Raw genomic sequence first — 17,417 nt, 5'->3', positions numbered from 1 at the left:
ATCTGTGTTATTGCCACTTGGGCTGAGAGAATAAATATATCAGCCACTATTAACAATTTTAATTTCTTTTTTAGTGAATGTATTGAAATTTGACCCCCACTATACCAATCCCTATGGAGAGACAAAAACTGGTGTTGAAGAATTTTAAAATTTATTGGGAAGAAAGAAAATACATACATATGTGTGTGTGTATATATATATATATCCATACATCATATAAATTCCAATAGGAAAATAAGTAGAATAGCAAAAGTGCCACAAGCATTCATAGAATCCTTTGCTGCTGTGTTTTACGCTTTAGCTGTTGGATGCTAAAATACCTCCATTTATATAAATAAATTAAGACCTCAGCATGTGTTGACTTTCTCAGGTGGCCTGGATGAGGCTCTCTATAATGTTATAGCCATGGCACGGGAACAAGAAATTCCTTTTGTGTTTGCCCTTGGAAGAAAAGCTCTAGGACGCTGTGTGAACAAGCTGGTTCCTGTTAGCGTAGTGGGAATCTTCAACTACTTTGGTGCTGAGGTAAGACCTAAGAGGATACACTCCCTCACTCCCTCTTGTCCTCACCCCCCCCCAATACGTTTTCTGTTAACATGTGCCAGTGTTCTTTTAAAGCATTTGAAGAAATGAGATGACTCTCTCAAGAATGAGTGGAAAATTTTTGAATATTACATTTCCTTTTTTTAGTGCTAAAAACATTTACACAAGTTAATCCTACAGTATTTTGGCTGTAAAGATTTCAGCTCCTGTTTTTCCCACAGTGCTTTTTTCTTCTGGGTTCAATTTTGTAATATATGATAATTATTTAACTGCTAGGTAAAGATACTCGATATTATATGATATAAAATAATTTTCTTCAGTGTATATATTGGCTATATTTTATGCTATTTGGAGTCAAGAGAGAAAAAGATCCTTTAATTAGAGAGGATTTTCTTTTTGAAAATGGAATTCCTAACCAATTGTCAAAATAATTCTGCACTCATGATACCTTTATCTTCCTCTCCTGGTCTGCTAATACAAAGCTTTGCCCATAGGAGCTGATGATAATAAGTAATAATAATAACAATAGGCTGGTAATTAATAATTAGAATAAAAGTTATTTATCTCCAGTAATGCTTAGTAACTGATAACATTTTAAGACTCTTTTATGAAGTTGACTCTGAAGTATTTTGTGACACCATTCATGGACCATTTTCCCTCTTCCTAGCCATACTATTTTTATTTATTTAAGCGTGTGTCCTTTCTTATCCAGTTACCATGTTTGCATACCCCCATTTCCATTCAGGTTCTCTCCCACTACCCATGAAGTTATCTACCCACCTACTTTATGAGTATATACTCAATATTTCTGCTCCCACAGTAGCCTGTGCTTTTCTTGGTTATAGGTATCATACTGCCTTGCTGTAGATTATGTGTTTCTTTCCCTTTAACTATGAATTCCTTGAGGGCAGACCTCTTGTCTTTGTGTCCCTGACACCTTTCACATTACTTGAGCATGAGCAGGTGATAAATGTTTGTTCAGTAAACTGTGTGGTATATGTATACCTGCTTGCTATGTTAAACTATATGTGCGAATTTGGGTGATAAGTACCTCTGTGGGAAAAAAGGGTCATATATAAAGACACCTAATTAAAATTACTCCTTTTTTGTTCACTGTTAGTTTATGGAATAGGAGTGAGATTGAGGTCAGGAAAAGTGGACATGTTTGTTTTTCATTGTATTGACTTCTTACTGAATTATATATACTGGATTATTTGTATGGCTTTATAAAATGCTTGCCAGTTTTGTTTGTACATTGTTTCACTTGTCCTCTACTACTTTGAGATAGGTAAGTTATTGTTTAAACCAAAATATACTCTTAAAATAGGGGTAAAGGAAATAGTGGTATATTATCAAGTGTACCCATTGCAATAATGTGGTAGTACACCTAAGTTATTTTTACCGTCTGCTAAAAGTAACCTTTGAATTAAACTTTCTCTCCTTACCCTGACATTCAAGGTTTCTATTCCCTGATAGCTTTTCTCTTAAATTTTCTTTTTTTCTCTTCTTACTTATTTTTTTATTCCCAACTATTTCTGTGTTTTGTTTATATTGTAAAATGATTGTTAATCTCAATATCACACATCCGTATGCCTATTTTCTTTTTGTTGGCTTCACTTAAATGCATAGTTTGTTAAACGTTGCAAACAAATATTTAGGAAGTCTGTTACATGTAACACATAGGAGCTGTTTTTACCAGAATCCATTATTCCTTCTTTTTAAAAATAAGTAAATGCTGAGTATATTTTGATACTACTAGTAGTATTAGCATGCTTAAAATCATTGCAGTTGGCAACAGATTTATTGTACCTACTACCTTAATCAGTTTAAACTGAAGCTGGCTAAAGCACGCTACTTACGTTTTTCCTTCTTAAGGACGTATTTTCAGGGACATATTCCATAGCAATATGACATTTTTTGCCATGCTTTCATCCAGTTACGGTTTTAAAGTTAAATGAAAGTGCCTTGGTAGGAGGAAAAAAGTTGTACTGTACTTTTCTTCCCATTGTCTGAAAGCATAATTTAATATATAATATTAAACATATTCTTAGGAATGTTCAGGTCTGACATCTGACATTTTTTATTTAATGTGTGGGTGTGTTGCATTGTGATACTAAATTAAGACATTAAACGGAAGTAGAAGGTTGTTCAATTATGATGTAAGAATCACAACAAGTTATTATTTGATTGTCTTTTCTAGTGGCTATGGAAACTTCATTTTTCTTCGGAGTTTTTTAGAGGTCATAATTGTTGAAGTTCAACTTCAATGCTATATGAATTTTGCCATTTTATTAACATGTGTATAGTCCACCCACCATTTTGCTGGAATTATTAATTGCCATTCGTGTTCATTTTGTTTCACTGATGGAGGAACTTCTGATTATTTAGCTCTACATTCTTCTTCAGGCTCTTTATTCTGTTTTTGTAATTTGCATTTGTCCCAGTATCTTTGGTTTGTCCTTCTTATAAGTGTCATATTTTCAGCTAGCCATCCCATCACTGACTTCTTTTGATCTTCTTCAAGCTCTTCCAATAAGCACACATCCAGGGAACTTTTAATTCTTGTGGAGGCTGCCATCTTCTTCTATAAACTTCGATACCACACTGCATACGCTCATTCCCTTATATTCTAATCCATATAAGGATTCTTCACTGCTCCCCAGACAAGCCTTGTACTTTCTGAAGTCTATACCTGTATTTATTGTTTTGCATGTTTGGCTAAGAATGCAGGATCTCCACCCTTCAAAATTGTATCTATTTTTCAAGGCCTATGTCAGAGGTAATAGTACTTGGGAAATTCTTCAGCGATGCTCAGCAGTTAGATTTGATGTTTCTTCCAAAAGCCAGAACATTTTGTACATCTCAAGGCATTTAAAATAAGGTACCTTGAATCATTGGTGTCTCCTATCTTTCAGCCACATGGAAGTTTCCTTAAGAGCAGAGTGGTGTTCCAGTGGTCTCTGTACTCACTGTAGTGCCAGAGACTGAAGGGGGCAGTTGTTGAATTGATAAACTTGGCAAGAACTTTCAGTATATCACAGTTAATGACTAGTATTGAATCAGGAAATTTCCTCAGACTTGTGAGAATTACATAAACAATATCTGTAAGTTACAGAGTATTTTATAATGTTCTGCAGTGTGCGTACCATTTGGATTTTGTGCTGATTGAAAGTGTGTCTGATCCTGAAACAGTAGAGAGACTTATTGTCAGTTATAGGAATAAAAAGTACAGCCCCAAAATGCACTAATCAAAATCTCTTTTTAGAGCCTGTTTAATCAGTTGGTAGAGCTCACTGAGGAAGCCAGGAAAGCATATAAAGAGATGGTTGCAGCAATGGAACAAGAGCAGGCGGAGGAAGCCTTGAAGAACGTGAAAAAGGCACCACACCACATGGGGCACTCTCGGAACCCCTCTGCGGCAAGCGCCATTTCTTTCTGCAGTGTCATTTCTGAACCCATTTCTGAAGTAAATGAAAAGGAATATGGTAAGTTGGTGTATATGGTATATGGTATATATCAGATGTTTTAAACGTTGAAACCATTTAAGTGATTAAAATCATTTTGAAAATGATTTTTCACATTACCTTTTTATCTCATTGATTATTCACATTTTGGTCTGAATTTTGGTTTGAAAAATTGCATTAAGCATGTCCATTAAAAATTAGGAGACTATTTGGAGCTGAGACTTGCTATGGGCCCCTGTAATTTAGTCACATTTCCAGAATCCGCAAAGGGGTTTAAAAAGCAAAAGGTACAATACTTGTGGCCTATAACTAAGTAAATTCTAGGAAGTTTCATTCTAATACTTTATACTGAATTGTTGAAGTTTTGATTTACTAAGTAAACAAAAGACCTGAATATTATGGAATATAAGCTTATAAAATCTAGACATATGACATTTAAGTTAAATTTGATAGTAGTCAAAAAGAAACAGACTAAAACCCAGCATTTGTGTGTGTTAAAGAACAAAAATTCACCTGAGTAAATGTAAAGATCTAATTGGCTTTCTTAGTTATTTATGCACCGGGGCAACATCCCTTCTAGCAAGTAGTGGGGAGCTCTGAGGAATTGCACAAAATGGAAGGCTTATATATAGGAAAGAGGGTGGGGCAAGGAAATTATTAGCAAAAGAAAAGAAAGAATGGTTCCTGGCCAGGTCACCTTCCTTTAGGGAGACAGGCAAGGGGTCTTATTAATGGATTGTCTCATCTTCCTTTTGGGGGTGGAAAGGGCCCTTGTGACAGATTACCTCACTAGCGCTGACCAGAAAACTCTTCAAACAGATTTCTGAGGGAGGTTGAAACTGTCATTAGGTTAGATCTTAAGCTCTGGTTTGGTGATTTGGCCTCAGTGATGCCGTTTTGGGCCTGTGGTTTTCTTTTTAACATGTGTAATGTTTAAAATAATATTATTTACTGCACTCTATATGTCTTAGGAGTGTCCTTGCCTTTTTTCTACAATACTTTGAACTCTTAAGTTCTCCAGTTTTCATGATGTTTCTGGTTCGCTTCCCCTATTTTTTCTTTTTAAAAATAGGATAGCCACCTCCTTCAACTTAGCTCCAGTTTCTTCCTTCTTCTTCTTTTTTTTTTAAATCTATCTGGGAGTTTATTGAATAGCTTGTTGCCAACTAAAATTTAACATGTAGAAAAATGAGTCCTCATGTTTTCCCTTTTTTTCCTCACACTCCCTTTCCTAGTCTCCCTATCTGTGATTGTAGTTAAATGTTTGGAATGCTTTGACAAAGCTCTAGGCCAGAGACAATGAACAAGTTACTCTGGGACTTTAGGAAACTGCAGATCAAGGATAAGTGTTTTTTTTATTACGATTTTATTTATTTATTTGACAGAGACATAGCGAGAGAGGGAACACAAGCAAGAGGAGTGGGAGAGGGAGAAACAGGCTTCCCGCTGAGCAGGGAGCCTCATGTGGGGCTCGATCCCAGGACCCTGGGGCCATGACCTGAGCTGAAGGCTGACGCTTAAGGACTGAGCCACCCAGGCGCCCCAGGAATAAGTGTTACTGGCTTAGAGGCAGACGTTTTTTTGGCTGAAGTGCCACTAGTTGAAAATAAGATAAAGTGCCAACTTTGTAAATGAGATCAGTTCTCTCTATATAATGATAATGCAGATCTCAAAAGCAAATTTCAAGGTAAATTCATAAAGCTGTGGGTTTGAGCACATGAAAAGAAAAGTTATGAAAAGAACCTCTCAAAGACTTAGGAGATGTTTTCAAAAGGCACCAAATATAGTGTTCAAAGATTGAAGCTTTAGCTTTCTCACACACTCTGCGTGGGGGACTGAGAAATAATTGATTAATTTCTGGGCCTCAGATTTCTCTTTAGTGAAATGAGGAGGGTTCATCTAGGTCATCTATAAGGTTCCACTCAAAGCTAAAATTCTATGAGCTGTTAAATAACAAAATTCAACCAAGTGTATTTGATGATCTAGGTAGCTTTATTGAATGATTCATGAATTGGGCAGCCACCATCTAGCAAGTAGAGAGGCAGTCTGAAGACTTTTACAAAGTGGAAAGTTTTTATGGGGGGGTGGCGAGGCAGGGAAGAAAGTTACTAGGAAAAGAAAAAGATTGTTCCAGAGGACACTGTTGCTAAGGGAAAAAGCAAGGGGTCTTATGCAGATTACCTCACCTATCTTTGGAGGATGGAGAGGACCCAGGTGACAGACTCATTGGTGCTGATGGAAAGAAAAATTTCCTGACTGACCAATTAAGGCCGCATTTCTAGGGGAGTTTGAAACTGCAATTGGATTGGGAATTAAGCTCTAGTTTGGGAACTCAGTCTAAGTGACACCATTTTGGACCTGTGGTTGTCTTTTTTTTTTTTTTTTTTTTTAAATCTGGTAGAGCTAATGGTTGAATCCTAAGGAAGGATTTAGATGGAATCTTTAAGATTCTGACATGATGAGCTGATTTATGAGGACACCAACAAAATGAGTGGAAGGAATCACAAATAACACTGAGAAGAAAGCATGAAGTCATTCTTTGTATATCGGATGCATTCAGCAACAAACATAAAACCACTAATGTGGCCTAAGAAATCAGGATATTTAATTATGTCACAATACCCTCAAAGTCCCTAGCTCTTTCCTTCTTTCTGTTCTTCCATTTGCAGTCTGTGGCTTTCTATTCTTGTGCCATCGTCTCATGTTCATAAGTAGCTGCTGTGGCTCTGGCATTAGTAGTCAAAAGCAGGAGGTTCAGGCAGTGAGTTCCTTTTATCAGTGAAAGAAACAATTTTCAGAAGACTTCTCCTTTTGTTTCATTTAGCCAGAACTGATCTTGTGACTCCTTTTAGCTGCAAGGGAGACGAGCAAGGGACTATTTGGCAAAGGAGGAATGGGATAACCATTATAGTCTAAGAACTATTTTAATTCATCCTCCAGGACTGGACTCAAGTTCATTCCAAGTTTGGGGGTTCTGTTATCCAGGAAGAAAATGGGGAATGACTGTTGGATAGACAACAAACAGCATCTTCCATGTTATCCTGATGCAGGATTCCTAAAATGTTTTTCTCCCCATAGTTTAAAGGAAAAACAAAGCTGGGAAAAGAATGCTAATCATTGGCAGAATAGAAAACCTCCTATGATAGTCCAGTCTTACTGTCTTTTATATACCCCTTGTTTTCTTTGCTTATGTTTTCCTTCCACCTGTGCTGAGTCTCAGTTCTGTCATACTTATTACATGAAACAAATAGTTTTGAACATAAATTCCAACTAAGTTGTAAGTTCTTTGAGGTAGGAACTTGACACATAATGGGCACTTGATACATAATAATAATATCTCACTGAATTCATACTATGTGCTAAGCACTTCTGTAAGCATTTCACATTTATTAATATATTCGATTGTGTGAGCAACCCTATGAGATAAGAAATATTGTACTGCAGGGGCATCTGGGTGGCTCAGTTGGTTAAGCATCCTACTCGATTTCAGCTCAGGTCATGATCTCCGGGTCCTGAGATCGAGCCACAGGGCAGGCTCCGTGCTGAATGGGGAGTCTGCTTGAGATTCTCTGTCTCCCTCTCCCCCTCCCACGCCCACTCTCTCTTTCTCGCTCTCTCTCTCAAATAAATAAATCTTTTTTAAAAATTAAAAAAAATACTGTACTGCATTTCATAGATGAGGAGCCTAAGATAAAGAGAGGTAATTAACTTGTCAGTGCATACACCTGGTAAATCTGACTCTAGAATCTGCATTCTTAGCCAGGGTGATTGTGTTCCCTGTCTGTTGATTGAGTTCTTAATAGGACAGTATAGTAGCTTTTCAGTAATCACTTACGAGGGGAGGACAACCTCATTATGTAGTCCATCCATCCTGAATTTCCTGTTCATTTTCTGCCACTAGTTTGTTCTGTAGTTTCTTGAACTCATTTGCTTGTTCTAAGTATAACTAAAGATGGACAGCTTCTCTGTACTGACTGAAAGGAGAAATACACATACCTCATCCTCTAAGAAATCCTCTAGTGATTTGAAAGTTTAAAAGACAATTTCACAAAGACCCAATAAACAAAAGAGGAAAGCATAGAAGGGATTAACAAGCAAAGAAGAGCTCTATTGAATAAATAACGCTACAATAAAAATTCAGAAGCAGGGTGGGTTTGAATCAGTACCATTTCTAGGTTTGTTGAGATCTTTGGTTCTTCCTTTAACTTGCTTCCTGGTTCCTTCATCAGAAGTGGACTTCTAGAGGTCCTGTTCAGGATTTAGACTGTCCTCCTCCCCATCCCAATCAGATTTCTCCTGTCCCCTAGAGAAAGATGGCACTTTCGTACTCTTCTCTTTCTCCATGTTGTATGCATGTGTTTGTGTGCTCATCAGCTGTTGATCAAGCTTTATCTGTTACTTTAAAGTGGGAGCCTAGACCCTCCCTCCCCAGTAGATACGTGACCTTGGTGGCTTTTTGATTATTGTGGCAAGTCTCTTGATGGCTAATAGCAGAGTCCTTTGCTTCTGCTTTTGAAGTCTTATCTCCCTTTACTATCCCAAGGACCCATGTGGGCTTTCAGCTCACCTACCCAAGTAGATGAAGGCCTAAGGTTGATTCTGGAGAGAGATCAGCCTGACCTAGTATCCTGACCTCCTTCCTCTTTCCTGTTCGTTGACTCACTGACAAGGGGGAGGTGGAACTCCAAGTGAACTCTTACACTTTTAGGGGAGGATAAAAACTGTTGGAAGGAAATATAAATGTGCGCATAAAATTAAAAAAAATATATATGCCCTTTTAAAGTTTTTTTAGGGGGGGCATAATTAAATATATGTGTGGTATTTTTCATTTAATAGGCTTTTTTGCCTCCAGCACTTACTCTGTGCCAACCATAGGGACACAGATGAGCAGGAATGAGGATAAGGAGGGAAGAAGGGGCAGCACAGCAAACACAAAAGTGCTTTTGAACTATATATGCCAGAAGTGCTATGGGAATTCACGTGAGTGGAAAGTCAGGAAAGACTTCATAAGGAATTGACATTTAAGGATGGTCATCCAGGATGGTGGGAGTCTGAAGGGTAAAGGAGGAAAACACATCTCATATGGAAAGAACAGCTTATGCAAAGCAAGGAATTGTAAATAGAAAGGTTATGACTTCTGGGAGCAATGAGAATTCAGACTGACCCCAAGCATAGAGTGCATGGCTGGGGGTTGTAATGAATGGGATGGGAAAGATAGGTGAGGGTCAGATCACAGAGGGCTTTGGCTATGCCAAGCTGAGGTATTTGGATCTTGTCATAGGGTAATAGAAAGCCCGTTAGACAGTGATGTGACCAATTCACAAAACCAATTAGGAATATATGTAGATGTATAGCAAGATAAAGAAGGCTTGAGCTAAGACAGTAGTGACCAAATTTAATAGTTTTTGAGCTAGAAGTGACATATAAGTTCAGCTGAATAAAGTAAGGGAGAAATATAAGGTCAATGAGTACTATAAGTTTTCTTTTGCTTTGAGACTACAAAAATGATAATGTTATTAACTAAGAATGAAAATATAGGAGAAGGAGTAGATTTTTTTTTTCATGAGTAGGAGACTGGAAACAACTTACTTCAAACTTGAAGTAACTGCAGGAAAGAAAGGTTTTTTCCAAACCATGTGCCCTGACTTCAAGTGCCCAAAATATGGTTTTTATCAGTGAATAGTTGATAGGTGACATTCAAGTTGATATATTAGTATGAATAGACTTGCTTTATCACTACAGCTTGATCATCATACTTACAAACTGTAGGTAGCAGCTATAATGCAAATAGAAGGGGGTGTTATTTTTTTTAAAAGGCAAAAATAAATAAATGGGACTACATCAAACTAAGAAGCTCCTGCACAGCAGAGGGAATCAACAAAATGAAAAGGCAACCTACTGAATGGGAGAAAATACTTGCAAATCATCTATCTGATAAGGGGTTAATATCCAAAATAGATAAAGAACTCATACAACTGAAAAAAACCAACAATCCAATTAAAAGAGCAGAGGATCCGAATATACATTTTTTCCAAAGAAGACATAGATGGCCAATATAAAAAGATGTTCAGCATCACTAATCATCAGGGAAATGCAAATTGAAACTACAAGATACACCACCTGACACCTGTTAAAATGGCTATTATCAAAAAGACAAAAAATAACAAATGTTAGCAAGGATGTAGAGAAAATGAAATCCTTGTACACTGTGACAGTGTAAATTTGTGCAAGCACTACAGAAAACAGTATGGAGGTTCCTCAAAAAATTAAAAATAGAAATACCATATGATCCAGCAATCCCATCTTCTGGGTATATACCCAAAGGACGTGAAATTATTACCTCAAAGAAATATCTCTACTCCCATGTTCATTTCATCATCATTCACAGTAGCCAAATTATGGAAACAACCTAAGTGTCCATCAAATGGATGAATGGATAAAGAAGACATAGTGTGTGTGCACACACACGTGTGTGTTGCCAGAGTCTTGGGGAGTGGGTGAAATGAGCGAAGGGTGTCAAAAAGTAGAGACTTGGCTGTTATAAAATAAATTAAGTCATGGGGATATAACGTAAAACATGACAATTACAATTAATAATACTGTATTGCATATTTGAAAATTGCTATGGAGTAGATCTTAAAATCCTCATCAGAAGAAAAAAATTTTTTGGTAACTGTATGCTGACAGATTATTAACTTGATTTATTAAGGCAATCATTTTGCAATACTTACAAATACCAAATCATTATGTTGTACACCTGAAACTAGTATAATGTCATATGTCCATTATACCTCAATAATAAAAAAATGAAAAATGAAAGAAAAACACATGAAAAATGAGGGGTAAGAGAGCTGTCCTTTGTCTCCTCGTTCTCAGTTTTTTTGTTTTAAACTGACTTTCTGTCATTAAAAATAATTTAGATTATCACCACTGTATTATATAATAACACTTCTTTTTTTGGCTACCAAATTCAGTTGGTGAGCCCAGCTACATGTATTATTAAACAGATTTTCACAAATGTTAGAAATGCATGGATGGCTTCTTTGCTTATTATAAGTGGAAACAAGTCCCATTATAGGCTAAGACAGTTCTCAGATAACTTGCTGTGGGAGCATGAAACAAACACGTCAAATTAGAAGTATTTCTGCTGGACATCTTGGCTCTGCCATCTGTGACTCGTGGATCCTTGGGCCCAGTACACCTCTAGGCCAAAAAAAAAAAAAAGGCAATTCATTGATTCTCATGAATATGGATTTTATGTAAAAGCATTAATGAGCTCCTGTTGTTACAAGATCTTGTGCATTCTGAGCCATAAATACGCTTACTTTTGCCTCCTTGTTTCTTTATCTTAAATGCACATTTTTTAGAATTGTTCTCCTTTTGTAACATTTAAACCAGTACTAGAATAAGTTTTTAGTTTCTCCAACCAGTTGGTGAGCCAACAAATTTCTGTAGTTTGTTCTTCCCTCTTTTAAGAGTTGTATGATTCTGGAACTGTTCTGGTTTTTAAAAAATCTGTTTGATATTTGCAGAAACAAATTGGAGAAACATGGTGGAAACCTCAGATGGGCTGGAAACATCAGAAAATGAGAGAGAGGTTTCCAGTAAGCATAGCACATCTGAAAAGCCCAGGAAACTTCCATCTGATGCAGCCCCTGTTGGTAAGCAGCCATCATTACTGGCTGCAAGCAGTACTACCTCAGCTGCAAACCCTGGGAGATCAACAGTGAGCGATAAAGAGGAAGTGAAGCCCGATGACCTGGAATGGGCCTCCCAGCAGAGTACAGAGACTGGTTCTTTGGATGGCAGTTGCCGAGATCTCTTAAATTCCTCCATCACCAGCACCACCAGCACTCTTGTCCCTGGCATGCTCGAAGAAGAGGATGATGAAGATGAGGAAGAGGAGGAAGATTATACTCATGAACCCATATCTGTAGAAGTACAGCTCAATAGTAGAATTGAGTCGTGGGTCTCTGAGACCCAGAGAACAATGGAGACTCTTCAGCTTGGAAAAACCCTTAATGGTTCTGAGGAAGACCATGCAGAGCAGAGTGGAGAAGAGGAGGCAGAAGCGCCTGAAGTGCTAGAACCAGGGATAGATGGGGAGGCCTGGACTACTGACCACCAAGCAAGTCAGGAGCAGCAGAAGCCTAGCAGCTGCAGCTCGCTGAACAACGAGCCCTCTGATCTTAGTTATCCGCCCCCAGGTCTGTAACTCAGGAAATGTCCACTGTCTGTCTCCAACTGTGTAAGGGTTGCAGCCATTCTCTTTTATGCTTCATCTCAACGTTTTGCATTGTCCAGTATTTAATATGTATATTTAATTTCTGACAAATATTTTTTGTAGCTGTCTTTTACTTGTTTTACTATAATCTGTAGCTTAGCTTTTAATTAGCATCTAAGTGTCTTTCTAAGAGCTGTGTGGAAATTCAGTTGTTTGAGTTTATTTTGTTATGGAAAATAATGATTAAAATAGAAGAAGACTAGGTTTAAAAAAGAAAATAAATTTAAAATGCCTATTTAGAGTCATTTTGAAAGTTAAAGATCGATAGGAGCACTTAACCAATGTTTCAAGACTATGCCTCCTTCACTCTAATTTGATCAAAAGTTGTTTGGGCTTCTTTAAAAAAGAACTGGAGGTAGATTTGGAAAACTGAAAAAAAGGCTGAGGGTAGCTAAGCCCACAATTGTTTTGTGTTAAAAACTGATGCCACTTTTCTTTGGTCCAAAAATGTTTATTTTAGAAGCCATTGATCATTGTAATCGATTAAAGTTGGGATAGGCTAAAACAGAGCCTCCAAAACTTAGGCTAGCAAAGGAGTCACCACGATGCAGTAGAGCTGGCCGTACTTGTGGAAAGTGATAGATGTTGTCTTTAATAGTGAAAAGTCACCCATGATAGGACCTAACAGGTTCTGTCTCATATTTACTTCTTACTTACCTCAGGAATGCTCTTGTACATATTCGTATTTACATAAAGTTAGGCAAATTGTGGCAGGTGATTAACTGTAACCAATTATATGACTGCAGCACTTAACGTGTAAACTATTCCGAAACAGAGTCTTCTACTGGTGTGTTCTCTTGCATGCTTTTGATTTGGGACCCTCTGGATTTGCTATCTGAACTTGATTAGGTATCCGAACTTGTCCTGAGTGAAAAACCATTTCACCTTTTTAAAAAAATACCTATTTTGTCCCTAGCCTTGAGCACCTGCCACATAACACCAACCGTAGTTACTGATAGGAGGTCAGGGAGAAGAACTTTACACAACTTACAATGTGTATCCTGATAATCAAAAGGCTGGAAAAGGAAGTTTTGAAGAAGCGAGAAAGTTGTTCTAATTGTGCTGAAACTATTAGATGATTTAGAGTACACAGATCTAGGCAGGTATTACTTCTTGATCACTATTTATCCCTGCCCTTCTCTAAGATAATGTATGTACCTGCTTGGGAGAATTTAAACTTACTCAGCTAGAAGTTTTATTTGCTGGTCAATCACCTGGTAGTGACGTCTACAAGTTTATGTAATGTTGGGAGACTTACAGATGACCTGTTTTTCTCTCATCCCTCCAACTCCCCCCCCCCCCCCCCGCCCCACACCGCCCCATCGCCAGCCTCCAGTGGACCACACACATGCACCCTCGGCTCCAGCCTTAAGCTCTCAAGCTCCCACAAGCAGGCACAGAACTGAGGAGGGAGGGGTACTTTCCCTGCTCTGGTTTAATGGCGCAGGGCTTTGCCTCACAGAGGCAGGAGAGAAGAATTGGGCAGGTTTTTTACTGAACTCATTGGGACTACTGTGCTAGTTGTGATGTTTTATAATGCTGGCATTTAATACTGGAGAATGAGATTTCTTGGGTGATGATTTAGTTATTTGTGCATTATGGAAGTTTAGGAGCATTGCTGTATAGAAAATGTCAGTCTATCAACTTTATTAGTGTGCTAAAAGGGGACATTATTATCCTGTCCTGTCTAAACTGTTCTCCAGTATAGACTTCTTAGGCACAACGTATTTAGTCTAGTACTTAAAGGAACACAGCATGTAAGGAATGAAGCCTCTGAAATAGTAATCATGGGTGTATATGTGGCAGACCTTACTGTGTCTACACATTTGGAAGTGTTAATTGGTTTAAGGAAATGATAGAGATTTTGAACTACTGACAATCTTAAAAGTGAGTTTAAAAACTTTTCATACTTTTTATGGTGTAAATTTCCTTTGCTTGGTGTCAGTGATTCAGATAACTCTTGATCTTGAGGTATTGGCTTTTCAAAGGTTTCTTATATTTTATATCTCTTCTGAATGAGAATTGTCATTTTACATTTTTGACATTTGTATCAAAAGAGAAGTTGAGGAAATCTTCAGAACACCAGTAACTTTTAAATTTATTACTATAGACTTCAGAAGTGTTTGATTATATGTTTGATAAATGCTCTTGCACGTGCAGGATCTTCTGCCAGCAAACCCAAGGGACCACAGCCTTTTTTATATGAGACAGGTCACTCTAGAGGACTATCCAAAATTTATTAAAGGAAATGCTACTGTGTCGAAAGTATGCTTAAATAAGTATTAATAATGTCCTTATAATTTGTTTCCTTTAGATAAATTCTGGAATTTGTATATTCTATACAGGAGGAGGTGTGAAAATTGGGAAAGTGGTTTTTTTTTGTTTTTTGTTTTTTGTTTGTAACTGGGAGTGGGTGGCTCTTCGGAGACCTAATGGTAAGAGTAGGGGTTCATTATCACAAGAAATAAAAACCATAGATATTTTTTTCTTAGTGTGTAGAGGTTGTTTTATGGCAATAATTAATATTAGATTTCTATTTCAGTACATAAGTATATGAATTATATAATATGAATTGCACTCCCAGAACTAGATTTCTGCTTTAGTAGGTTTGTTTGCTGTGAAGATCACTTCTCAAAAGACAAATGTTCATACTAGCTTAATTTTTGGTTTAAATATGTTTGTAAATGATGTAATATATTTCTTTTGACTAAACATGGGAAAAATAATGTGTGTGATACATTGAAAAGTTTTTAAAGGCTTTGATTGGAGGTCATTTTTGCAGAGAGGGTATTTTATATGCTTCCAGTATTTGGAAAAGAATTAGTCAAAAGGAATTCACATAGTTTAAATATTGAAAAATTAATATCCAAATAATGTACTTGTCTGATTTCTTAATAAGCTGGGGGGGGATGGGGATTGTAATGTGCAAATGAGTAGTGAACTCTACATTCATTTTTCAACTCTTTAACATAAAACTGTTAAATCTTAACACATTGTTACTTTAATATATGTATAAAGAAGTATTACTGTTTGTAAAGCTGCTGTTTGCTTTAAAAAAAAAAAAAAACCTCTGTCATTTAAGTATTTTCTGTACGTTGTGCCAGCAGGTTAAAATATTAATTTATACCATTTAAAAACATAATCATTTTTTGCTTTTAAAATTTTTCTGTGACATAATTTATTTAAAGACATCTTCCTCCTCCCTTGCCCTTTCCAGCCTTTATACACATCACAGAGTAAGCCAAACTGTCTACCTAATCCAAAATCTGAATCCCAATTAATGATAAAAATTTAAACTTTGTTGGCACAACACACCTTAAAAGTATTTGTGTTATTTTGTAATTTAATTTCTAAGTATACCACATGAATTTATAATTTAATGTCTTAATTGTAATGCTCTAATAAAAAACTAGCAAAATTAGTGAATTATAACATGAAAAGATTTTCATCTTGTTCTTTTGTTGTATGAAGGATAATTGTTATTTCACACTTTAGGAGTAATAACAGCTTTTTTTGCACTTTGTAAATACTAGTGGAGATTCTTCTGTAACTAATAAAATGATTATTGAAATGTAGTCTATCATTTCAGAATAGGTACTTAAGGGATTCATGACCTGCCCAACATGTAGGATAGGGAAAAAAAGAGAAGTCTAGCTCATCGCATTGCTTAGTGCCCTGATGGGTTTGCCAGAGAAGGTTGTAAAATCTGCAGGAGGAAATTACTAGTAAAATTTCCATTTGGAAGGGTTGGTGTAATCTGTGGCACAGGCCAAGGCATCTGCAGAGACCATCCTGGTGTTAGGAGAAAGCCCCTACAGATTTCTTCTCCTTTTTATGCTAGTTATTCTGTGCCAGGCACTGTTCTAAGCCCTTTCAATATTAACTCATTTAATCCTCACTACAGACCTCTGAGGAAGTGCTATTTTTCACTTTTAAGGGATGAAACGGTCATGGAGATGTTTAGTAACTTGCCCAAGATCTCACAGCTGGTAAATGGCAGAACTGGGATTCAGACTTAGTCCCACATCAACGGTCATGCCTGTACTCACTATGCTTTGTTGTGTCTTAGCACAAAATTCTCAGAGTTGCAAACAAAACTGTGTTTCCCTCACCTTCCTCAGGTGTCTTCTGGAATGTGAAGTGTGCCAGGACTGAACTGATTTTCGCAGGGACTGGATTTTATTGAGTCTCACTTAGAGTGGTCCCTTGTCACTATGTCACAGGGGAATGTAGGGAATCTGAGGAGTACGCTCATCTGTTAGAAAATAGGATCACTAATTTTCATAATGAAATGGATTTTTGCTGATCACAAAAAGAAAGGAAAAAAAAAAAGAAAGAAGGGAAGCCTCATCAGTTGTATCAGAATATTCCCCTTTTTTGACCACCATTTGTATCATTCCCAATAGTTCTTTTCCTAACAGCGATCAGTTTTTCTTTAACTGACCAGAAGAGGGTGTGCATGACACCTGAAAAGTCAAAGGCTACCCGGTAAAATTAGTAAGTATTTAAAATGGGGGGAGAAGGGAGAGAAGTATCCTAAGCAGTGGGCCTTGCCATAAAAGGTGCTTAGTTCTAAGGCTAAGCTCAGAACTCCAGAACCATACATTTCATTTTAGAAAGAGAAGAGAACACAGTCAAGACATTTAGCTCATGTGTTAAGCTGTTAGGTCTTTCGACATTTCTAAATTATCTTGGCAATTCAATATTTTAGCTTGGCTTGGGTTCTTATGTTGCATATGTGAAATAAGGTACGTGGCTAATTGTATAATAGGTATCAAGGGCAGCCTTGTGGATTGCAGGGCCAAAGCATGCTCAACTAGAACTTCGCAGTGCAAGGTTTGGAAAAATCAGAGGATGCTTCCATTTTGGACCCAGGCTTGATCCCTGTATTTCTCCTTACCCTACTCCTCCCATTACACTGAGTAATTAGTTGGCAACTCTGTGGCAAGAAGACATTTACTCTTGCAGAAATGGGCTGGATAACTGGCTACAATTCAACTGCTGGTATCCAAGGTTTGGGTCTGGAAGCAGGGTTGGAGCAAGTAAGATACTGAGTTGCATGAAATTTGGAGCTTCTACCTGAGCATCATGTTCTTTGTCCGGTTACTGAGGGACCAAAGACAGGG

General features: G+C 37.2%; 1 protein-coding gene across 1 annotated transcript in view; it reads left to right on the top strand.

Annotated features, from left to right (window-relative positions):
• Positions 1-15,853, top strand: part of SECISBP2L (SECIS binding protein 2 like) — a 61,444-nt gene extending 45,591 nt beyond the window's left edge. The window contains exons 16-18 of the mRNA XM_034994628.1: positions 371-525; positions 3,809-4,028; positions 11,540-15,853. Coding sequence (XP_034850519.1) covers positions 371-525; positions 3,809-4,028; positions 11,540-12,222 — 1,058 coding nt within the window. The 3' untranslated portion in view covers positions 12,223-15,853. The remainder of the gene's footprint in view (positions 1-370; positions 526-3,808; positions 4,029-11,539) is intronic.
• Positions 15,854-17,417: the final 1,564 nt, after the last annotated feature.

Source organism: Mirounga leonina, unplaced genomic scaffold (assembly GCF_011800145.1).
Source record: "Mirounga leonina isolate KUSES-001 unplaced genomic scaffold, KU_Mleo_1.0 Mir_91, whole genome shotgun sequence".
NCBI lineage: Eukaryota > Metazoa > Chordata > Mammalia > Carnivora > Phocidae > Mirounga > Mirounga leonina.
The sequence above is the reverse complement of the archived record's forward strand: the minus strand, read 5'-3'. Positions and strand labels throughout refer to the sequence as shown.